The 24,758-nt window shown below is 39.7% G+C and overlaps 1 protein-coding gene across 1 annotated transcript in view; it reads right to left on the bottom strand.

Moving 5' to 3' along the window:
* Nucleotides 1-6,531: 6,531 nt before the first annotated feature.
* The window catches only part of SDC2 (syndecan 2), a 60,175-nt gene continuing 41,948 nt past the window's right edge, over nt 6,532-24,758 (bottom strand). Inside the window, exons 2-5 of the mRNA XM_053950792.1 lie at nt 18,631-18,742; nt 10,882-11,015; nt 9,974-10,109; nt 6,532-8,778 (exon numbers count right to left, since the gene is read on the bottom strand). Of these exons, the coding sequence (XP_053806767.1) occupies nt 8,615-8,778; nt 9,974-10,109; nt 10,882-11,015; nt 18,631-18,742 (546 nt within the window). The 3' untranslated portion in view covers nt 6,532-8,614. The remainder of the gene's footprint in view (nt 8,779-9,973; nt 10,110-10,881; nt 11,016-18,630; nt 18,743-24,758) is intronic.

The following is a 24,758-nucleotide window of genomic DNA, read 5'->3' as shown; positions in this document are numbered from 1 at the left end:
TGCATTGCTGATATAAGCCAACAAAAGTTGATACAAGCCAACAAAATGAGCCTTCTCCTGCCAAAGTGAAGCCTCCTCTCTGAATAACACCAGCCAAAATAGCCAGCAACAAAATGCCACTGTATGCCACTGCTCCTGGCAACTGCAAGCCCTTCTGCTGTTACAGCCTCTTGCAGCGAGACACACAGCATTTCCAAAAAGCCGTGGTGAACATAAAAATGTCTGCAACTCATGACCCCACAAAAGTTCTGGCAGCAAAACTTGCTACTAAAGACACAGTCTGGCAGGGTGATTTCTCCTGCAGACTACTACATGTTTTCTTACCGAGGCAATGGGTTTGCCATTCCACAGACAGGATTTTGGTAAAAATTGGTGGAACATGTTCCCACTTGAATCTCCTTATAAAGTGTGTGACTTGTGCTGCCATGGAAGGAAAATAGAGCGTGGGCACCTGATATAAAACCAGACGTACAAGGAGCCCTGTTCATTCCTGCAGATTTTCAGTTTTCAGGTAGCAATTGGTCCAGCAATATACAAAGGTATTTTAATGTCTGACATCAATTATCCCATACTTGCATTAAAAATACATTAATACTGCACTAAAGAGCTTTCCTTACAATGCAGCAATTAAATTACAGTTTCTCTCAAGAACTCTCTTCCCTAGAGCTAGGTACCTTCATTCTTCTCAGTATTTTAGTGGGGATAAAACTCAGGTTCAAATTTCTCAAAATCCAAATTTGACTTATTCCATCCATATTTGTCCCAGACAAGTTTAAATCCATGGATAGTTTTAAAAATGCAGATAAAATACATGCTTTATTTCTGGACTTGGCCTGAATTGTACTTTATTGAACAGACCCCTATGCCCATCACTGGAGGTGTTTAAGGCCAGGATGGGGCTCTGAGAACCTGGTCTAGTGGAAGAGGTCCCTACCTAGGGCAGGGGGGTTGGAACAGATAATCTTTAAGGTCCCTTCTAACCCAAACCATCCCATGATTCTATGAACACATAGTGTTCATACAGGATGTGAACATAAACATCTAACAGGCAGATGGGAGGCTGAGCAGAAGTGCGACTTCTCTCAGTAAGCTTCAGCCAGCCATTTTACTGGGAAGGGAAATGTTCTTGAGTGGCACATACTAGACAGATGGACAGAAACTCAGTGCTAAAATAGCTTGTTATCATCTGAACAGGCCCAAAAGTGAGGGTACTTTATTTTGTGACAGGTTTTGAGCACGGACACAACTCAATGTGCGGATTCATGCCTTGAGACCTACCTTCACCAATATCTCGTTCTAGGTTTAACTACAAGACTCTGAACAGGCTATTCAAGTCACACATTAATCATTTAAACTTAAAAAAAAATGTGAGTCTGCAAGAGAGTTAATGTGTTACTTCCAAAACTAACTAAAATTTTGGAGTCCTGATCCCCTACGGTATATATTTAGAAGGTGGTGTGATTCCTATTCAGATTTGCAGTCTGTCTGACCATGGTTTGAAAGTTTTGATAAATATACTGAAAAGTGCAAAGTTTATAAACTGACAGATTGTCTAAAAGAACATATTGCTTCTTTAAGAACAGGTACAGCATTTCTTAGAAGAGCCAGAAGTGAACAAGTCTATGGAATTTCAGAATCTACATTAAAAGTCCTATTAGGAAAGGCTGAAGTAAAATTCCACTTGGCTTTTAGTGGCTGAAAGTGTGTGATAAAAAGCACAGACTGGATGGGAAAAATTTGATTTCTATTGCTAGAGCTGTTACAAAAATCAAACCATGAACTGGGAGAAGTCACATGGCTGGGCACCTGTAACCGATTTTTGAGATGATAAAAGAAAACTTAACTTTAGACACTTTGACAGCTCTTCTGTGGGTATAATTTATTTTCAGGGTTTTTTTTTGTTTGTTTGTTTTTTGTTTTTTTTTATAAAACCACTTAGAAGCTGAGAAAGAGGAAAGCTTGTACTTCTTCTACTTCTGGTAAAAAAAGAAGACAAGACTGAGAGTTGCTGGTTCTAAAGTATTAACAGATATTGTGATTGGAATTACTCAATTCAGTAACTAGCAGAAATGCTTCTGTGTAATAAATAAGTTACAATAATTGCACAATTTGCTTTATAGTAAAAAGTTTTGCTTATCTTTGTTCTGATAGACCTAATGTATTTTATTTTATAAGAAATGCTAATTTCATGCATTCATAATGAATTCTCAATTTACATTGAAAAGCAAGTTGAAACAAATAAAAGCTATAGACTGAATTAGCTATTAAATAAATATTTACAATTTTAACATAATGGAAACACTAAAATATAAAAAAATGGACGTTAAGCCTTGTAATGGTGTAAGTATGAAAATAGTCTGTACTACTGCAGAGTAAAATTTAGTGTAAAGATTAAATAAATTGTGTATTAACAAGCCATCTTGTTTACCAGCCAATAAAAATTCATTTTCTTTAGGAAAATATCTGAGCAAATGCAAAACAGGGTGAAAGCTGATGATTTAAAGACAAGTTTCTAGCTGCTGGTTTGATTGTAGTCAATAATTTAAGCTTACAGTGATTCTCAGGGAAGGTTTTCCTGTGGAATGGAGCTCAGATCATGAAGATTCACTAGAACTGCTCCTGAAGTCTCGGCTCGCTAGCCTGGCAGTGAGGCAATGCAGCAAAGCAGGGTCCTTCATTCAGGCTTTTTGGTCTGAGCAGGAGTGAGCCATTCCCTCTGCCATCTGAGAGTTTTCCCAAGTCAGCATTAACTCATCTGGCACTGTGGGCTGGTCCAGAAGAAAGCACATGCTCTGCTTCTATTCCTTTCATAAGAGACTCTTGTGTTAGCTCTGTGGTATTGAAAATTATAGGGATGAATGATGAAAACTGCACTTTGGGCTGTTTTACATTCTTTCAGTACCATTTAGTGTGATGGTTGTTGACTTCTCCCTGCTGCTATACTTAGAAAGGGGACTAGGAAGGAGATGAGTGTTAGTATTATGGGTTATGACACAAAAACATCAAAAAGAAAGTCTGTTCTCATTTCTCTTTGGTATCCTTTGGGGACCTGCAGTGTTTAGAAAAAGCTCCTATTCCACCACAGGAACGTAGGAAAATGGGTACCAAACTTTGTTTACACTCTAGTACTACATATGGCCATACAAGGTGGGTGGGTAACTAGGACACAGAGCTTTTTCCTCCACTGAGCTTAGTTTCCCACCACTAGATAAACTTCAAGTAGGTTGCCTGGTGAAATTATTGTTCCTTATACGTCAGCGCTTGGATTAAACATAGAAAAATATCAGAAGCTTCCTCTCCATTCATCAAATAAAAATCCATGGGAAAAAAAAACCTGTATAATGCCCCAGAAGAAATCTAAATTAATTAAAGTTACCCCCTACAGAGAACATGGGCTCTATTTATTTTCAACAAACTATTACAGGTTTTGCAACATTTTTCTGAAAGTTTTTCACAAACATTCCTACTTCCTCTCATTCCAGGCCAGGGCTGAACTGCCAGGATGGAGAAATTCTTTGGACCTGACCTTTAGTCATGAGACACAGAGGCGCTTAGGCCCAGTAAAACTACAGCATTTTACAGATCTATTAAATCTGCAGATTTAAAGCTGCAATGTGAGTTAAAAAACTAAAGAGTTGTGCAAACTATGCCACCAAAAGATGTATCAAAAGAGTCCAATGTAGTGAAAGCATGACGTCTTCCAAGCATGGGAAAGAAATGGAAAGTTGCTTCAATAGGCAACAGCATGTCTCAACTGCAACGCCCCTGTTGCACATCTCATCCTTTTCTTCCCACCTCCCACGGACACAACCCAGAGCCTTCCATGTGCAGCGCAGCACCCCAGCCTCTGGCTCCTGTCAGCCTCCCAGCACCTCGTGGTTGCACAGGGTCAAACCTGCAGGTCCTTCACCTGCTTTGCTGTAGCCAGAATTCCAGGGTAGAGCCACCAGCAGAAGCTGTGATTGGGAACATCCCTGATGTGCTGGGAAGCTGTGTGCATCCAGGAGCGTCTCTCAGGGTATTACACCAGCACCTGCTCGCTCTCCTGCCTATAGATTCTCTTTGTGAAGGACAATTTCAGTGCAATGGTAACAACTCAAGAAAACATAATGCCTTGTAACTTTCAGTGGAAAACAGGAGCTGTCAGGACAGTTTCTCTTCCTGCCTTCTTTCCACTCACCCCCAATTAATGTCTGCAGTTCTAAAGGAGCCCTGTCCCCTCCCCCTCATTCCCACTATAAACTAAAACTCAAGATACTGCAGGTACACAGAGGGATTTTCAGATTTCCACCCACATAAGCAGCTACTTGGCACATCTGATGCACATGTGAAATTAGTTCACAGGGGCCTGGGCAGGCACCCACATCTCCATTTCTAGCTCTACTGAGCTTCAATTTTATCATTTATTTGATTTCAAAGCAAAAAATACACAACTTACTTAACTTCACAGAGGAAGAAACCTCAGCAAAACATCTTTCTTCCCCTGGCAGGGTTGGGTTACAGCTCCTCCACTCCCACCCACGCAGCTGAACCCAGTGCCTGGTCAGCCTGAAAGCTGTGAGGAAACCATATGCACATGTCAGCATCCCCTCTCCTGCTCCAGCCACGAACCATCCCAGAACCAGAAGACATGCCAGGAAATGGTGTACCAGCTGTGTCTTTTCTCAGGTGAACTGTACAGCAAAGCTGTGTTCGCTCAGCCTGATGAAAGTTTTGGAAAGGCAATACTCTAAAGGTTCCCAGCACGGAGTTTTCACACCAAAGTTCAGAGCTCTGGTATACACAGCCAAGAGCTTATGTGTAACAAAATTAATATTAATGCTCATTAAATGTGGACAACAAATATTTCCTTAATGGAAATTATGCCAGTCTGATAAAGCAAGTGCTAATCAACAAATATAACTGATTGCAAGTCTAAAAAAAATTTGCTATATTATTTCCCTCTATAAGAATAATAGTTTCCACAGAGAGCTTTCCTCCTTGGATTCCTCCTCCCTTCTCACTTGCTTACTTAAACAAAATAGATGAATACTCAGCATAATACCATCATCTGCCTCACTCCAATAGTTTTTATTTAATGTTTATCTGGATACTTGTTTCCTTACAAAAGTTTCCTGTATTCCATATGTTGCTGAAGAATAGTATCTGTCATTTAAGACTGCACTTCACCATCATTTCCATACATAGCTTTAAGTAAAAAAAAGGAACAACTAGTCAAAGTTACAAATATGCTAGTGTCTTGTTAGGAGACGCAAGAGAAAAAAATTTATTTTAATTTATCCTATTTCAGTGAAGTGCGATGCTCAAAGTGAAGAAAAAACTAACTATGCAGCTTGTAAACATGAGCTACAATTCACTCATAAAGCTGGCAAGCAGAGGAGCCATGTACTCAGCTTCTGAAGTTATTTTGCCATGAATAAAGCAGAGGCAAGAGCCTTCTTTCACATAAGCTTTACGCTAGTTGTATTTGGCTTCTTTTACTAAGAATCTAAGAGGAATTAACAATTTATAACCCAGGGTAAATCAAAGCAAAATGACATTTTGCTAAACACTAGAGCTTATCAATCACAAGGAGACACTGTATCAGATTGCTGAGGAATTCCAGAGATGCTAGAGTGGTTCTGGCAGAGCAGAGCCAAGGGTCTCTAGGAAAAGCCATGGCTAGCTGAGGGCAGGTGGCGCAGCACCACAGCCTGGCACCGAGAGCGCCTGCTGCCCAGCAACATCCACGAGTAGCCAGAGTATTGCTAGAAACACATCCAGGAAGCAGAGAACAAAAGGGAAAGGAAACTGAAGACCAACTCGTGCTAGGAAGCCTCAGCATAAGAGACACACGTTGGGCTGCCAATTTCTTCTGAACAGCATTGCTGGGAGTCAAGTGTCTGCATCAGACTGGATTTCAGACTGATGAAAACTGAACTTATGTTTATAACCAAGATGATAGCTCTGTTAGAATTTTTCCCTAATAATAAGGTTTGGCACTGAAAACAGAAAGGCAAAGAGATCATGAGATGATAAATCCTATTAACACGCCTACTGCATGTTCAAAAGTTTCAGGTTTCAGGTTTTTGTTAGGGAAGGTGGGAAGACTGCAACATTTCAGGTCTACATACACAGCTGAAGCATTAAACCTCTTCTGCATATAACAGAGTAGATAGATAATGAATATGCAGGAAAAAAAAAAAGGCGAATGGTGAAATAAAGCTGAAAATTTACCTTTGCTTCTGTTTGTAAACAGATGCAGGAGGAACCAGACAAGCATAGTATTTGGTAGTCTGCATAATTACAACAGATGTCTATGTTGGATAAAGTGGCCTGTACAGCAGATACAGAGGCAGTCTAACATCCATAAATAAAATCAAAACAGCTACTTATTATCAATTTGCTTATGAAGAAGGAGAAGACAGTTTATCTGGTGTTTCATATTTATAGCTCTACTTACAGCAATATTCATTGCACCCTTGAAAGAAATTCAGATCTACTACCTTAAGCAAAATGGGCTTCAAAAAACTAGATGTCAGACTATACAAATAAAGTATTAGTTTAGGCATAGTAGACTTTATTTTGGCACTTTAACAAATGCTTTATTTTACAGCAGTGGCACAGCATTTGCCAGAAATTTTCTTTTCTTGGCACAGTTATTTCAAGCAGTTATTTTACTAATTGAAGTTCACTAAATATTGCACAAGATATACCTGTTAAATTCTTACCCTGTTTTTACTTGCTGAACTTGTATGGCTTTGAAAAACTTGCCAGTTAAGTATAAGTAAAAAGCAATATATTAAATATTTTAGCACAGGATAGCATTTGTTGGTTCCTAAATGACCACTGAACTTGGGACAGCAACAAGTACAAGTTGCACAACTCTTATCTGAAGAGCTACCAGATCTTATTTACAATACATTGCCATTTCTAAAGAGCACTTCCGCTTGACATCCTGAATGCCTGTATTTTGGGAATCTCAAAAATAAAAAACGAGGAGGTCAACAGAGCAGAAGACGAAGCCATTTGTCTGTTACAAAGCATAATATAAGGAGGCAGACTGTCGCCTTCTCCCTGTGTCCCTCTATCCAGCACCTAAGGACTAAGCAACAGACACTTCTCTCTTCTACCTCGAAGAGGTATCTTTCTTCTCTTATGAAGATATTCCACTTGTCTCAACTCTTCTGCTGGAGTCTGAGCAGAATAAACCAAAATTCTTCAAAAGGACAGGGAAAAAACAAACACGAGCAACAAATCAAAAACAAATACACACAGTAAATGAACTGGGGAACTCCTTTGAATGTTACAGTAGGGAAAACAACATTTGCAGGAAGAACAGGCCTGTGTCAACACTGCCATTAAGCATAATGCAAAAGTCGAATGTCTCACAGCTAATACACCAGATGCAAGACTTAAAACATTCCCACTTCTCTCTGCCACCTTAGCAATAAATCTGGTGTGAGGATCACCCTGATCAACAGCCTTTCTTTTTTGGTCTGGATTTTTAAGATCTACTAGATGTACTCTGTGACATTAAAACATAAGCAAACAGACATAAAATGAAAAAACATACAAAAGTATATCACAATAGAATTCTCAGTATTAGGCCACATGATTTATTCAGTAGTGTTTATGTTCCCAAATTACAATTATGTCTATCCATGTAAGACTACAAAAGTTACCATTAGAATTGTCTGTGCTTATAAAATACCAACATTTTCTTTTACTGTTATATACTCATTAACACCAGTCTGCAACGAGTCACGTGTAATCATAGGCACTTCAAAGGCTTTAAAGACGTTTACAACTTAAATGCATTTTTAAAGAACAAAAATTTAAACCTCTACTTGTACCTTCATATTGCAAATAATTAACAAATACAGTGGCCATAGAAATCTGCAGCAACTTCTCAAAATACTGTTAAGAGTCTTTGGGTTTGCTTAGGTTTGTCAGTAGCTTACTACAAATCTTCCTTACAGGAGATTTGTTTAGTAAGAATACGACTATACAGTTTGTAGTAATAATCCAATTTTACACATTAATTTGCTGTTACAAATCTCACGGAAGCTACAGGTATGCTGAGAAACAATGGAAAGTGTAAAATTGATATTCTGACACTTAAATTTATACGAAGCGGAGGTTGAAGTTTACATAGCTGAAAAATTACATTTACACTAAAAGTTACTGTTATCTGAATTATCTGAAGACAAATTGCACCATGACAACTACAAAAAGGCATTTTTTGGAAACAGATAAATTAATGAAATAAAAACTAACTTGTAAGATCAATCTGAGACATGCTGACCAAAATTAAACAACTTTCATTGAGCCATAGGATAAAACAATAATTTTCATTATTTTATATTTATGCATAAAGTTTTAAAAATCATTCAGTGAACATCAATGGTTTTATAAAATAATGCTTTGCCACTGTTATTCACAGAACACTGCAAATGTTAAGGTTTAATTTTACATTTTTAAACGAATATGTGAAAAGTTTTAAATACAATGGGGTTTTATCATAAAGGTGCCATAACGGCTCTTTAATGAAAAAAAAACTTCATTATTCTATGCAAAAGCTTTATTTAAAAAAGTTCAGTGATCTCATAAATAGAGACACTAAATAGGAATTTTATGCATAAAACTCCTTAGTTGGTGCCTTTTGATAAGCAGCACAGGATGGTTTACGTTCACCAAGGTCGTAACTGCCTTCATCCTTCTTTCTCATGCGATACACCAGCAGCAGGATAAGGAAGATTGCAAAAAGAAAACCAATAACTCCGCCAGCAATAACAGCTGTAATCAAAGAAACAGAGATTCACAATATGCCAGTAAAACAAGCATACCTCTTTTTCATCTCACACAGTAAGTTTGCTATTATTTTCAAATTGCAGAAAAGGGCTCCCATTATGCAACTGTCTTCATTATTAGTATCCTGAAATATACTGTCAGAAAGCTTGTTTGCATTCATGAAGGCAATCATTTAAAATGACATTCCACTTACAAGTCAGAGATTCAACAACCCAGTTTTAAAAGAGTTATTAAAGTTTTTTTCAAAACCTTAACTAAGAAGACCACTAGTACTGCCAGAGCATAAAGCTGTCTTTCAAACTCATTTTTCAACAGTTACATTTTCAACATTAAAAGATTTTGTTACCCTAGCTAAGAAATGGGCTTTTACTTTTCTCTGTCAGTTTTCACTCTGACTCTACGCTGAAATAAACTTCCTGTTGATCAATAATAGGAGAGAACACTTCACACATTTATGAGTGTCAACTCCCAACCAGACTTCAAGAGGAAACCCACATGCTTCCACTGATGTGGATTAAAGGTTATTTCACATTTTGATGCTCATAGGAAGATGTGGTCCAAAACTATGTGACTTTCAGGGCTCCCAACTCCCTTTCCAAATACATGGGGGGAAAGTATACCTATAAACATTGTCCTTAGGCCAAAAAAAATCTCACAAGTAGTGAAAACATTGATGGCCATTGTGCACTTCCCTGGGTTATGCATAGATATAGACCCTCTTTATCTTAAGGGATTTCTCTGCCCTAATGGATTGTGCCTCTCCGTCCCTTTCCATCCACCCATGAGCTCCTCCCAAGCAGCGTTCATCTGCACCAGATTGACCAGACAGCAGTGTGCTCTTGGGAGGTGAGAAATACATTTCTTCATTACAAACATCAATCAAATTCCAACTCCTTTTCTAAGCTGTAAAAGCTCCAGATACTCAGCCGGCAATGTTCAACCTGTGGGTATCAAATCAATTAGCAACAGACTTCACTATTAAGTATTTCCCCAAGATGCCAAATTTATTCTCATCAAATCAACCACTGGCTACCCATTATGAATGTGCTTAGTACTAATGTGTTTAACAGTATGAATCTGACAAGAAAACTCAGATGTTGAGCTTGCATTATTTGATACAGATCCTCTCTGTTTTCTGTTTTATTTCTGGTGAGATAGACCTTGGCAAACACTGCCTCACCTGCCAGAACTTCTGTTCTCTGGAAGAGGTTTTCTGAATGCTTCTGAGTGAACACGTCAGTGTCATCCCCTGGCTCATCGCTCTTTTTCTTGGCATCCATCTCAGGCCTTTCCTCTTTATCAATTTCTTCAGGTGACTGTGACACAAAAAAGAAAACTTAGCATTGCTTACAGAGAGGGCAGACCAGAAGTTGGCACAGTCACTGCCTGCCGTGGGCAGTCACGTAGTTGTGGCTCCGCGCACGTACTGCACAATACCAACACAACACATAGGAAGCTTTTAGAGCACAGAAAGCTGGTCTAGACATTGTAATTGGGTCTATTTGTTGTCATCATGTCAGAATGAAAAACACTGCCCATAAGTTTAAAACCTCTGAAAGTACATTTAGCAAACAGCTCTTAATATTGCCTGTGTTTATCAGAATAACAGGCTCTGAAAGAAATAACAACTCTGAAAATAACAAATCAGATAATGTTATATGCAGAACATCTTTAAGAGTAACTTAAGACAGTATCATCTATGGCGGTAGAAGAAAATACTAAAATACTAAACTGAACCTGCAGAGTGTTCAAACTACAGCCAAACCATACAGCATTCTCGTTTGAGAAGGAAAGTTTCACAAAGAATTTTTGAGTAACTCTTTGAGAAATATAAAAAATGTACAGCTCAGACTCAAAGGTATCATGATACATTATTTTACATCTCTCCTTTCATGTGAAATCCAGACGTTGCCATACAGACTTTCTAGTAGGCATGAAAACAAACAGCTCTGTAGTCATTTAGCAGGCTGTAGAAGTAAGTGAGGTTTAGGGGTGCTTTTTAATCCATATAAATAGAAGACTTAACATCAAACCATCAAGAATGTACAGTGGAATCATTTTAAATGGACTTGCTCTCCAGCCACGCACCTTTGTTTGTGCAGGCACCTTGGTCTGCATTTTCACTGTGGTGGTCTCAGCCCTGGATACATCACTAGTTGTCAGTAACTTTGGAACTGTTCTGGATGTTGTTATCACTGCACTATCCTCATCTTCCTCGGCACCTGGAGACAAAATGTAACACTTCATTGACCTGTGAAATTCTTTCAGACCAATTACATTTTTTGTTATGACACCACCAAGGTAGAGATGGTTGCACAGCCCACCCTCGGCAAGGGGCCTAGATGACAATGCCTACTAAGATAAAGATGTGTGTGCAAACAGTGCACCCAAACTGTCAGGGGGATACTTGCCCCAAGGGATCCCATGAAAAAGGAAGGGAGTGCATCAGCTGCTCTAAGTAGGAACCAGGAAATTACCATTACACTTTTCAAACAGAAGAACCCTTCCTGAAAAGAGGTATGAAAAAAGCTTTAACACTTGCAATAGGGGCAGAAAGTCTGCAGTGAAAGCAGCAGCCATCAGGCCTGTGTGACATGGGCAGACCCCAGTGCCATGGGTTCTGATGAGGTCCCACGGCATCAGGAGCCCTGCTGGAGCTTGGCAGTGCCACTCCCCACCCTCTGGTTACCCTCAGCAGCTACCTCCAGCTTCCCCAGAGCCACCGTGGATGGGACATCCCCAGAACACACACCCTGGGGTGCAGAGTCTCCTCCTGGGCGTGGCAGGAGGTGCTGGTGGGGCTCCAGGCTCATATGGGGGTACCCATGTCTCCAACAGCAAGGGTGTGTGGACAGAGGGTCCTGTACACTCAGATAAGGGGAGCTTACACACCCATGGCCTGTGAGACGGGTGGCTGTGTGCACATGACACACACTGGGTCAGTTACAGAAAGTGATTTAGAAATTTATAGTTGCTTGTTACCATTTTATAAATGGTAGTATTGTGGTTGTCTGTTGTACTGTTGATATTAAGCCTGAAGGTATAGTTCAACGACTGCTAGTTAATTACATACCATAAATAAATCAATACACTTCTTTATCCTTACTTAAACCATATGAACTGAACAGTTTTTGCCTGTCACATACTGCTTCAACAGAATTTCTCTTCTACAGCACATCTGCTGAATTCTAAATACTAAGCAGTTTCTATCTACAGGAAGATTACTACTACTTTATGTTTCAGTCACTAGGAATTCACATGGTTTTAAACTCCACATAATTCAGAAGCCCTTTTCTTTTGAACTGAGTAAGAGGACAAAAAACTCCCTAAAGATTACCTTAAATTTAATTTCCTCCACATTCAAAGCCCTGCTGAAGTATGAAGGCTCCTTTAGAATAAGGTAATGGACATGTCTAATAAATATCCTTTACTGATAATGAAAGGAAGAAGACACAGGAAAGAGACTAAATTACTAGCAAGGCCTGAAAGAGGAAAAAAGAATTGACCCATTTTTGGACCACTCCTTAGGAATCTCAATGTGTTCTGCTCATTACAGGCACCGGTTACCCAAGGAACCCTTGGGTAATAAATCTAGCAAACGTGCATAAGAATAGTTCCTAACAAATAAAACGCTCCTACAACAGAGTAGTATGAGTCACTCATTCCAAACTGATTTTTTCATTTGTTTTTTTAAAGAAAGAAGACAGGCTGAAAATATGAGCACAATAATGATGTTTTGAAGTCATGATCAAGAATTACATATATTTGGCATTTAAAAGAGGAGCCTTAACAAGACAACAACTAAAACAATCTCTGTATGGTAGAAAAGAAAATTTAGAATCATTAAAAAAAGATACTGGCACAGAATAGTACTGGGAAAAAAAACTTTCAGAGATACCAAAATTACAACACAAGTTCTAGAATGAAGACCTCACAACAAGAATCAGGTATTTTCCTGAAATGCAACTCAAAGATCAAAAAATCAACATCCTGTTTCAAAACAGAGGTGTGGAAAATTTTTCTGGCAGGAAAATTTTTCTGGCTCTGATTCAAGAGTTTTCTTTGAGAAATAATCGCTCACTGGATAGCTAAACCTACTTTATCTTCTGAAGTTCCTCCATATTACACAAAGCTTTCACAGGCAAGGAAATTAAAATTGATTATCAGATTAGAGATCTTATAAAACATATCTTCAGAGTACAGAAATGTATTTTCTTCTTTTCATTAAGTGAAAAGTCCTACTTAATCACAACTGCTCCTCCAAATCCTTAAATGCCACCTTTGCTTCAGGCAATAGTTGTGTCTGCCAGATGTAATGGAGAGCATTACAGTCTGAATCTCTTTGGCTAAGAAGGATGCAGATCCACGTTCTCTCAAAAAATGGGCAACTAATCTAATCCCTGGACTAGTCACTAGATTTGCACCACAGGTACCCAGCTCTTCTTCCACACAGCCTCAGGGGAATTCTGACAATCCCTAAAAAGTTGAAGCAACTATCATTTAGGCCTGATTTGGGTACTGGTTAAGACACATCCCCCATAGTTCCTGCCTTCTGATTAGCTTTATCTAAACAGGTCTCTGCTTGGCATGGAATAGATCTAAACAAGGAAAAGACACTTCCCTTGCTGAACTGACAGTAGTATTTTTGGAATTACCTGTAAATAGGACTGAGAGACCAAAAAAAAACCACTCACTAGTCCTCTCCAGAACACAGCATCAGCATTTCACACAGTATCATGTTCCCTAAAAAGCACAAAAACCAGCATCACCAAATCCAAATAAGATTGGAAAGAAAAAGCCTACAGTGTCCTGAGTACGACTTCCAAGTAGGTTGTTAAGAGGAATACTGTGAAACAGTTGGAGTATAAGAACTTACTTCTTATTCTGGAAAATACCCCTGTTTCTATAGCTGGTTTCTGGATTTGGTCAGCTTGGGGTATGGTGCTGTCTATTCACTGCCTCAAGTCCCTCTTACTGAGGGCACCATAAAAACCCTGCAGTAATTAAACCCACAGCCATCTCTGTGGCAGAGCTGAAAGCTCTTGACCATCACACACCATCTTTTATCCACTGTAACTTCTTCAGGATGTCCAACTGCTGTCTTCAGAGTAGTCAAAATAGCTCTAAACTGTGCTGTAGTATTGGAAATACCTAATATAACCCTCAGTGACATGTCTATTAGCCACCCTTGGATGACAGGAATGTAAATACTTTTTAACACTCTTAGTGCTTGAGGAAACTTGTCAGGAAATCAAGATTGTGCCACCTTAGATTACTGCACAGAAGTAGAAATTACTGTATAGATAGTAGTATTTTTTGTAGAAAAAAGCCCACAGTAGTTAGCACTCTGACTTGCAAAGCAGGCAATGATTAACACCTCCTATCAAAAAAATCCAATCACTTCACCCTATCTTTTGGCATCCTACTTGTCTGCTGCTGGGAATACCACCATCACAAGCAAATTTGTGATAAGGTGGGCACACACATAACCATCTCTTTCACACCCTTCATCTCTATCAGCAATGTGACACACACCAAAATTATATATTTTTAGCTGATTTATCTCACATCCATTCACTGAACAGTCCCCAAAGCAACCCTTAATCAACATAGTGTTAGGCACTCAGAGATGGCACTGTGAACATAATTCTATGCCCTGCCAGGGAACTGCAGCTGAAATAAATTGAGACAGGGCAAGGATGTCACATCTCTGACAGCTCTCACACAAGGAAGAAAAAAAACCAAGAAACCAACAAAATTTGGAGTATTAAAAGGAATAGTCCTAACTATACTGAAGTATAAGATTCTGTCCAGCACATCAAAAATACGCTTTCAAACAGTATCATACTAGATTTCTATGTCAGAAGACCTGGAGAACCAGGCAGTCAGTGTCATGAAGCATGCCTGGGGCTGGTTTAGCAGGTGGACAGAGGAAGTTCTTGCTCCAAGACAATCTGAAAAGCACTTATGAGTGGGACCACAGCAAATGGAAAATGAATCCTTGCTGTGTTGCCTGCACCATGGCAGGGGAAGCACACCATGAGAGGGGTGCCTGCTGGGCCTGCTGCCACGGATCACCCAGCGTCAGCGCTGGACCGTGCTGGCTCCTGGGCAGCACCTGGGAGAGCACCCGTGTCCTGCAGCTTCCCCAGCACCATGACCATGACACACGGTCCCCCAGCCACATCACCCCTGTCCCTGAGCCCCACACCCTGCTGCCACAGGACTCCCAAACTGTCTGCTGGCCTTGGAGTGCAGCGTCAGCTTCCCTCTTGGTCAAGAGCCAAAGCAGATCTGCTCTTGTGTTTCTCAAAAAAGCTCCATCCCCAGCACAACTTTTCTCCCAGAACAGTCACAATGTCAGAATACACACAGTTCATCCTGAGCCAGTGTTCTCAACTCAAGCTGCTATTGACTGAGAAATGTTAGGCTGGGGAAGAGAAGGGGAAGGAAAAGTTTGCTTGATTTTCTGAAATATATTACCATGAGTAATTTTAGAGAAGACACAAGAACAAGATAGAAAGTTTTTCAAAGAAAAAAACTTTGTAGGTAAATCTAACAGAGATGGTATCATTCCTTCACATAATGGGTAGCCATGCTGCTTAGCAGCTACTTTCATTTATCTCTAAGACCAAGGCTCTATTAAAATCTTTTATGCCAGATGAAAAAGTAGCAATAGTTGTAAAAGCATTTCAAGTTGTACATAGGCTGGAAAACTATTTCTACTTTTTATTATTATGTTACATAAAACACCAGTGCTAAAAAGAGTGATGATAGACTGAGGCATCTCCTTAGAAATGGAGACTGCAAGAAGGAAACAATAAACAAATTAAATCACTATGGATATTCTACTGTTGATATAGGACAATCAGAAGGCAGGCTTCTCTGGAAATTGCTGACCCATGGATTCAGATTCAACACTTGGGCAAATGCACAACAGTAGCTGAATGTACACACACACACAAAAAAAAAAAAAGGCTGTGGAAGGGAAAGAAAAGAAAAAACCAGAACATCATCACCTTTGCTACTCCTTACAAAAAGCCCTCAGCCAATTTCTAGTTTGAAATGTGTCATGCCTACAGTGACATTTGTCCATGTTAATGCTGTTTGAAGACCTGCAAGGGCATTAATGGTGGTGCTGACAATTCCTGTTTATCTCCATAGGCCTGGTGGCAGCTAACAATTTTCACAGCAAAGAAAGGAGTCAGCAATGTTGTCATCTTGGATCTGTTTGCTTGGACTATGATTGCTACATAGCAAGAAAACCACTCTTCAGTGGGAAGGCTCTTCCTGCTAGAAACATTACATTACATCACTGAGTATAAAGTAAAAGAGAGACTGACCACAATATGAGAAACACTGACCAATGGTACATCTGCAGGACACTTTCTACAGAAAACAGCAGTAAGTATAGCTGGAGTAGGGTGGAAAGGATGCTACTTTGCTTCCCTGAACTAAAGACCTTCTGCTTGGTTCAAAAATATTAGTTCTGGGTATACTGTCACGAGCTCTTTGCAGGGGCATCCAGCTTGTCTCAGTCTACAAGGACACATTCTCTGTTTTCTTGCAGGAAAGAAACAGAGACTGCCAGAGAAAGCAGAAGTGCACTCTTATCTTCCACCCATTGCTGAAGGCTGAGAACAGGAAAAGAAAGGAGAAAGACTGTTGGTGAAGTCTAGAGGTAGTTTATGTCTTTTTGGCTTCACTTTTATCACAGAATCACAGAATTGTTAGGCTTGGAAAGGATCTCTGGAGATCGTCCAGTCCAACCCCTCTCACAAGGCAGGGTAATCTATAGCAAATTACAAAGGAATGTGTCCATGTGGGATTTGAATGTCTCCAAGGAGGGACACTCTACAACCTCCCTGGGCAGCCTGTGCCAGTGCTCTGCTTCCTTCAGTGTAAAGAATTTCTTCCTCCTGTTGAGGTGTTCTAGTTTATGGCCATTGCTCCTTGTCCTGACACTGGGCAGCATTGAAAAGAGTCTGGCACTATCCTCTTGGCACCTGCCTTTGAGGTATAGTCACCTATAGTTGATGAGATCCCTTCTCAGGCCCAGCCCCCTCAGTCTCTCCTCAGATGCTCCAGACCCCTCATCATTTTGTGCCCCTTTGCTGACCCTCTCCTGTACTGAGGAGCGCAGAACTGGACACAGCAGTCCAGACGTGGCCTCACTAGGGCCGAGCAGCGGGGCGGGATCACCTCCCTCGACCTGCTGGCTACAATTTTCCTGATGCACTCCAGGATACCACTGGCACTCCTGGCCACAGGGATACTGCTGGCTCATGGCCAGCTTGTCACCCACCAAAACTCCCTGGTCCTTCTCTACAGAGCTGGGTCAATCCCCAGCCTGTGGTGGTACTTGGAGTTATTCCTCCCTGGGTGCAGGATCCTACACTTCCTTTGTTGAATCCTGGGTTAATAAGATCTGAAGCCAGTTCTAGTGTAGCCTTTTTCACTTCAAAAGCAGGTCTTAATTTTGAATCTTCCACATTAGAAACAGCCAGACACCACAGAGGGATGGAAAAAAACTACACTAAACCATTCTTCATACAACTATTTATTGTCAACCTATTGCCTTTTCTGAAACTTACGAAGTCACCAGCATCTGAAGACACAACAGAATGGGATGCTGACTGAAAGCCCATTTTTCTGGAGATCAGAATAGCCCTTAGACAATCCTGGGAACTGAATGAAATCACTGATTCACTAATATATTTTTTTCAAATGAAGTATTAAATTTCTCCTCAAACAGGTCTACATCAAGGAGGTCCAGTTAAGCCTCTGATCACCCTGGGATGTTAAATTATCCCAACAGAGGACTCCTAAACACAGGACATCACCCAGGTATGAATGATGACGGGCCTGGATTTGCCTGGCAACACAATCAGATATCTGCAGAAAAGAAAAACAAAAATCCATCTGAAATACCTCATGTGTACCTTACAGGCAACACAGACAATGCACCAGAAGAAGGGCTCATCCTTTGAAAGTACACAGATTATATATAAGCATCAAGACATAGTTTAAAATAACAAATATTTAGAATAACAAATATGTAGGTAACACACTGGGAAAATAAATAGGATTTCCACAACAGCTCAGCAAATACAACAAAAAGGAAATGTCTTTTCCAGAACTACCATAAAATCCTGCATTTAACATTTAACATTTGGAGTCTCCAAGCAAGTCTAGAAGATACTCCTCAAAGAGATTTTCTAAGAGAAATTATTAAGGAGGTTTCACAAACACTTTTTTTTTGAAAAATTTTGAGCTAGCTACATGTCTCTAATGAGTGTTTAAGTCTGAGTTTTAAGTATGTTGCATTTAAGAATTTCTTTGTTTTTTATATGGATGTAATTTCCTCAGAGAAAACTCAGTTTTGGCAGTATCTAGATTTCTAAATGTAAAAGAACAACAAGAAAAGAGGAATGGACACCATGTTTACATGAACCTGACTGCATATAAGAAAAAACAAGAAAGTTGCTGCTATGTTTTCTTACAGAGTGCTAAATTAGTATTATGCCATGGGAGAACTAAGCCTTGTCTAATCCTTATTTCTAAACCCCAGGGAGATCTACACAGAAATCAGAGCGAACGGACAGACCCAGCAGAGAGAAAATAATGCAATGAAACGATGCAACTAAGGAGTAACAGAAAAGAGCAGAAAGTTAATACTCAAAACCCAGCCCACAGTGCCCAGTGCCCAGCAAAGCACTCACAATATCCACTGGAAGTATCATCTCCAGCTTATAAAGCACAACTGCACAGATTTCCCTCAAATAATTGCATTACTTCTTACACTTTGAAAAATCAATTTGTGACATGTTGTCTCACCTGAACCTGACCCAGAAGAATAATCATCATCATCAATTGGATAGACGCCTGATGCTTCTTCAACAGAGCTGTTGTCAAGGTATAAATCTTTATCAGAGGTCAATTCTGCTCTCTGGAAAACAGATAAGAGGGAATGGTTAAAAAGATACAGTTCTCCAGCACAGCAGTCTCTTCATCTTCAGTTCTATTTTCTAAGTTGATGGTGGCAAACTGAAGTTTGTACTTTCAGTTTATGCCACACATTCATCTAAGTTGTTAAAGAAATTTGTAAAAAATTACAGCAGTGCAAAAAAAAAAAAAAAATCCAAGGCTGCACAATGAAAACCACACTTCATCTCATTAAATGCATGAATGAACAAATAGGATTTGCAAATATACTCTGCAGAGCTTCTGTAACAAGAAGCAAATCCCAGGACTGAAGCCCTCTTTCAGGATCTCAAATATACAAAACTATAGACTGTCACATGAAGTCTGTTCATTTGATCTCAGATGAGAAGGAGCAAAAGCATGTATCAGAAACTATCTCAGAGTTTAATCAAGCCAATCCTCACTAAACTCTCTAATAGTAGTTAGAATGAACAACTACAAATGTTTCCAAGACAGTGCTATTGATTAAGGATTATGACATTTCCAGCCAGATCAAACAGCATCATGCTCCAATTCCTAAATGAACACATCTCTCCTAAAATTTAACTGCATCTTCAACAGGCTAAAAATCTGGTTTCTTGTGACTATCACCATATTTCTACATCTGCAGGTATTTCCCCACTAAAGAGAGATTATTTTTAAACAAGCTCAAAATAGAACAAGGTATAAACCACCTTTTAAATTGACAATTCAGGCTTAGAAAGACTAAGAATTGTCTTCCTCTGCCTCAGCTTGCCCTTTCTTAACAGAGAATAAACAGAGCCAGTTATCCTGGATGGCTGAGAAGATAACCTGCCACTATTACTCCTATTACTTTAACCAGCACTTCTGTCAACGCCTGTTTGTCATGAATTTTGAAGAAAATATGACAGTTAGAAATGGAATTTCAAGTAAAAAAACCCTAAATAACAAAACGCTACACCAAAATTCATCATATAAGCACTCAAATTCTGCTGCTCTGAGTCCCAAAGTTTTCTGATTTACTTATTACTGCATGGCACTGATTGTCCCTTTTATTCCACCCAACATTCACCGTAACTTTCCTAAAGGAGTACCAAACTGTGAAGGGGATAACTCCTGTATGCAAAGACTCCTCTCTGACTTCTCAAGGTAACTTTTTCCTCAGAGGTCTAAAATTACTGTTGAAGACATTTGTGATTTCTTTTGACGATTTTTTTTCTGGCAACAGATTCCTGTTTAAAGCTGCTTCACAGCAAAACGCTGTTCTTCAGTTTGATCGAAAATAAAAAATTATTCTTTATGAAAAGCAGAAAGGCCATCCTGATTATTAGTGTATTTCAGAGTAAAAGATCTTTGCATGGGGGGTACCTAACACCTCTCTGAACAGCTCTGAACTAAAACAGTACTAGCCCTGTAGTTCTCCTCTGCAGAGGAAAAGAAAACCTATGTGATTCTTGGTCAAAGTCTACTCTTATGGCCACTCTTACATGGGGGATATATAGGGGGAAAGAAGTGCCTTGTTATTAAAATAAGCTTTAAAAGACCTGCTCTGATTCTTCTGCTGTTAGTTCACATGGTCTGCCTGAAACTAGCTGCAGTCCAAAGCAGAAATTCAAGATGTTGTCTGGTCACTATCAAACAACTTAATTCCTTTAAAAGATGTCTCCAAGGGAAGTCATTAAGTACCTTAGTAGGTGTATAGGTGGTATTGTAATTAAGACACAGCTGAGACTGTTTCCGTATAGGAAAACAACTCCCTGTCACAGGACAAATATCCTGCCCTTGATCCAGCTGCCACAATGGACCAAGCCACTTCACCCTATTTTGCTTTCAGACACAATCATGGTACAAAACAGACCACTCCTCGATATCAGGCAGGAAAAAACAAAACACTTTTAAAAGGACATGCAGGTGGTTGGCTGTCAGTATATAAAAGGCATACAATATCCAAAAGGTATCAGAGACAGTGAATGTTACCCAATGCTAAGCTGGGAAAAAAACCTGAATATCTACATGCAGGAATTTCCCAACAATCGAAGTTGCTTTTGGTAAGAAGCGAGGAACAGCCTAAGTTTGCAAAAGTAAGGGAATGAAAACTAGTCTTCATGAGAACAGAAGCATCACATAGCCATGCCCAGAATTTTTAGTGTTCAGTAAAAATATGAACTTATCAATAAATTTATTCCCTAGACCATTTCCAGCTTTTGTCTTTATCAGAAGCAAACTGTGTCAGGAGGATTCAAAAAACAAACACCCACTTCTCCTTCCCCACTCAAACAACCACCCTGCTTTCTTGCTCTTTCCAGCCTCAGAGAACCCAGAAAAGACAGAAATTACTTGTGACAGTTCTTCTAACAACTTGGTTTCTGTAAGACAGATGAGCAGCTAACCCAACCCAGCCCAAGCTGCAAGTGCCTGGTCAGCCAGGCTCCCCACCATCATATTCACTCCCTTTCTTTCAATGAATTATGTCTCTTCAGCTGCCAAAAGCTTTCATTTCTCACTATGCTGAGATGTTCTCAGGATTTAAACCAGCTGAACACAGAGGAACAGAAATGCAAGAGAAGCCTGGGCAGCTCTCAGCAGGAATTTGAGCATCTGACATATTTTACTCTGAGGATGCAAAGAATACAATGTGAAACATTATTTAATATCTAGTACTGTGGATGGCACAACTCCATCAGAATGAGCAAAGTATTGCCCACAGTCTTATAGAACCAGCACAGTATTTACTATAGGGAGAAACACATGGTTCAGTGACTTCCAAATGCATTCAGATCAACCATCAAGCTCCACCTAAGGAAGATGCTTTGCAACCTCTGTGACCAGAGCCCCTTGCCTCAGCTCAGCCTGTTTCAGTACAAATTATTCTTGTCTGGTGGAACTCAGGCAGGACACAAGCATCCTCTCAAATCAAAGGCAAAGGAAGCATATTCTAGCTTAAAAATCTCCAAGCATCTACACAGATAAATGCATTCACTGCACTGTCTTTGCAAGCTGGCTAAACTCAGGGTAGAAGCACCCCCTCTACACCCACAGCTTGCACCTTTTATCCCAGTTGCTCAGAAACACATAGATGCCTCAGGCCACTTGGAATTAAAACTGCCCTAAGGCTCAGAATAAAAAGAAAAGCCCAACAGTTAACAAAAAACGCCACAGCCATTAAAAAGAATTCTATGAAGATTAAGCTTAGAAAAATGAGAGCAAAATAATGAAAATAAAGTAATACCTTATGGTGTTAAGTCAGTACCAAGCACTGAAGCCACGATTTACAATTCTACATTAAGCTATGTTAAAATAAACTTGATTTAGTGTTTGCTCTAGAAATGTTTTCTCACTTGTCAGCTGGGAATCCATGGGGGTCCATGGACAACTTCCAGGATGTTCACAAAAGACAAGTTGGAAAAACAAATCTGTTGTCAGTAGGCTTGGACACAGAAAGGTCTGTACTAGCATTTCAATATATTTAGAGGAGGAAAAATAAAAAAAAGTTAGCAAATTCTAGTTCCATAAAACTATTTTTAGGTATTATGAAGACCAAATATTTCAGTGACTACTTCCTGTGGCTAACAATTGAAATGAGAGCACTCATGTCACTTTTATGTAACAGCCTTATTTTCAGACCTATTAAAACGGCAGGAACACCAGGCAAGGATGTCTCTGTTATCAGCCCTTTAATCTGGCCCTGAAGCCACAAAACTGCTCGTTACCTTTTGACAGAGATTGCATTCTCCTCTATCATTGTTATCCCACTTACATTTTTATTCCAAGAATAAAATGCTGCAAAATCCTGTGACCTAAATACTTCACATGCTACATGCCAATGATCACTGATTCCTGCCTGGTTATTGACTACACTGGCATAAATCTAAATCTCATGGAAGTAGTATAGATTAGCACCCATTAAGAACTAGATAAAAGATATTTCCATACCAATAATATGTTGAATTTCAAATCTCAATGTCTTTATTTTACTATATTTTACATTTACAGTAATTTTTAATTTAATAAACTGGAATCATCCAGGACATATTAAAAAAACCAAACAAACAAACGAACAAAAAAACCCAACAAACCCCAAACCCCTCATTTTGACACTGAGAGAGGAAACAAAGCAAAAAAACCCTTTTTCCTTTCTCATAATCTCATAAAAGACATAAATCACTCATCAAAATTACAATGAGGAAAAACTGAAAACAATCATCAGACAATGGGAGGCTTGGAATGGATAGCATATTTCATTTGAAAAAAATACAAAGTGCCTTGTTATAGCCAATCCCTTTTCCAGTGCTGCTATTACTGTCAGTCCTCCCATTCCATGGGGGTGGTTTAAAACATTAAAGACTTTTATGCCATGTGGATGAAGCCAGGAAAGCTGGTGTAAGCAGCAATGAAGGAGTAATGGCTGTCGTGGCTGTTGAAACTCCGACACTGGAGCAATGAGTAGCTGACACGTGGAAGGAAACACTTTATTATTTACAGATGAACTCAAATTTTTGTACTCTGTATTTGGGTATATGCATGGGACAGAGAATTTGAGGTTTGCAGCTGTGTTACTTAATGATACTTTGCCTCCCTTTTTCCCCAGATGGAATTCTTTTCGATGTAACCCACTTAGTATGCAGAGAACCAGAGACTAATATTTTAAGAGTGATATTGTATTACAAATATCTAAGCCAGAAGTCTCTGAAAACTTGCAAGCATTACAGCTGTTGATTAAGCAGAGTTCTTCCATGTAAGAAGGATAAAGAAAACAGATTTTCTCTTCTATTAACCCACAGTGGAGTTTCATATACGCTTGTATAAAAGCATGCTCAGCTGGTGGGTCTGAGTTCGCCAAAGTGCTGTACTCTCCACATACTACATGTTTGGAAAGCTAACGATGTGAATTCATTCATCTAAAGCCTGAGAGTCATTGCAGAGGTTCTCACTGAAGGCTGGAGAAAAGGCAGTTGTGTGAAAAAGCTGTATTTCCCTCTAGGCTTCCTGCAAAAGGAACTATCATCTGCCACGCAACAGGATTTAGTCCTAACAGACCTCAGCACTGCTGACCTTGAAGCTGACAGGTGTCTTCCTATCATTGTTTGCCAGTTCTTTGCTTTCCTTCATCACACTAGGAAAGGTGAAACTGTCCCATTAAGAGTTTGTTAACCTTGTCCAGGAAGGAGAGGCATGATTTTAAACAAAACAAAACAACAACGGAAGTACAAAACTTCAAAATCAGATTTCCACCTCAAAACATTAGGTTTTCCCAGAGAAACATGCCAACCAGAAGAGCATCCACTTTCCACTTCGCATTGTATTACTGGTTCTCAGAGATGAGCCTCTCCTGGCTCCTTCAGTCTGCAATTACCTATGCTGCCCACATGTATCCAGCTACAAACATGTAATTTTGATGGAGCATTTTATGTTACAAGGTACGTTTACCACTAATTGTCCTCATACAGATGTCTGCCTTTCCTTTCACTGGTATGCCCTATGGTTGGCCACAGTAGAAGAGAAGTAGTCCCCGTTATTTCCTTCCAAGGTGACATTGCCCACTTTTAAGGACTCACAGGACAAAGTCTTCCCAGCAAACCCCGCCTCAGGGTTTGCACTGTGCCAACCACAGTAGAGTTGTCAGTGGAAGTGCTGGTATGTATGGCTGTGGGATTTTCTAGGAAATAAGACACTAATAATTGGTGACGCCCTTTAAGCACAATATTCTAAGGACTGCCAACTTTTTTCCTTGGAGGAACCATCCTGCTTGCACAATGCTGATATTAGTGGAGCAGGTACTGGCTGCAGGAGAGCTGCCCTGCACCACAGTCTGTGTCATTGCGATCACAGCCAAAATAGCCTTTCCGTAACAACAGGCCCCAGATTGGATTTTCCAAGTTTGAGAGCAAGGATTTTATATAGAAGACAATATCTGTATTCTCATTTCCCCCAAATCATTCTGACAGTTACCATGTCCTAGTTTTACATCGAAATGGCTTTAAACCCTTGACAATCCATGTGCCTGGCTCCACACCCAGTGT

Source organism: Vidua chalybeata, chromosome 1 (assembly GCF_026979565.1).
Source record: "Vidua chalybeata isolate OUT-0048 chromosome 1, bVidCha1 merged haplotype, whole genome shotgun sequence".
In the NCBI taxonomy this organism is placed as follows: domain Eukaryota; kingdom Metazoa; phylum Chordata; class Aves; order Passeriformes; family Viduidae; genus Vidua; species Vidua chalybeata.
The sequence above is the reverse complement of the archived record's forward strand: the minus strand, read 5'-3'. Positions and strand labels throughout refer to the sequence as shown.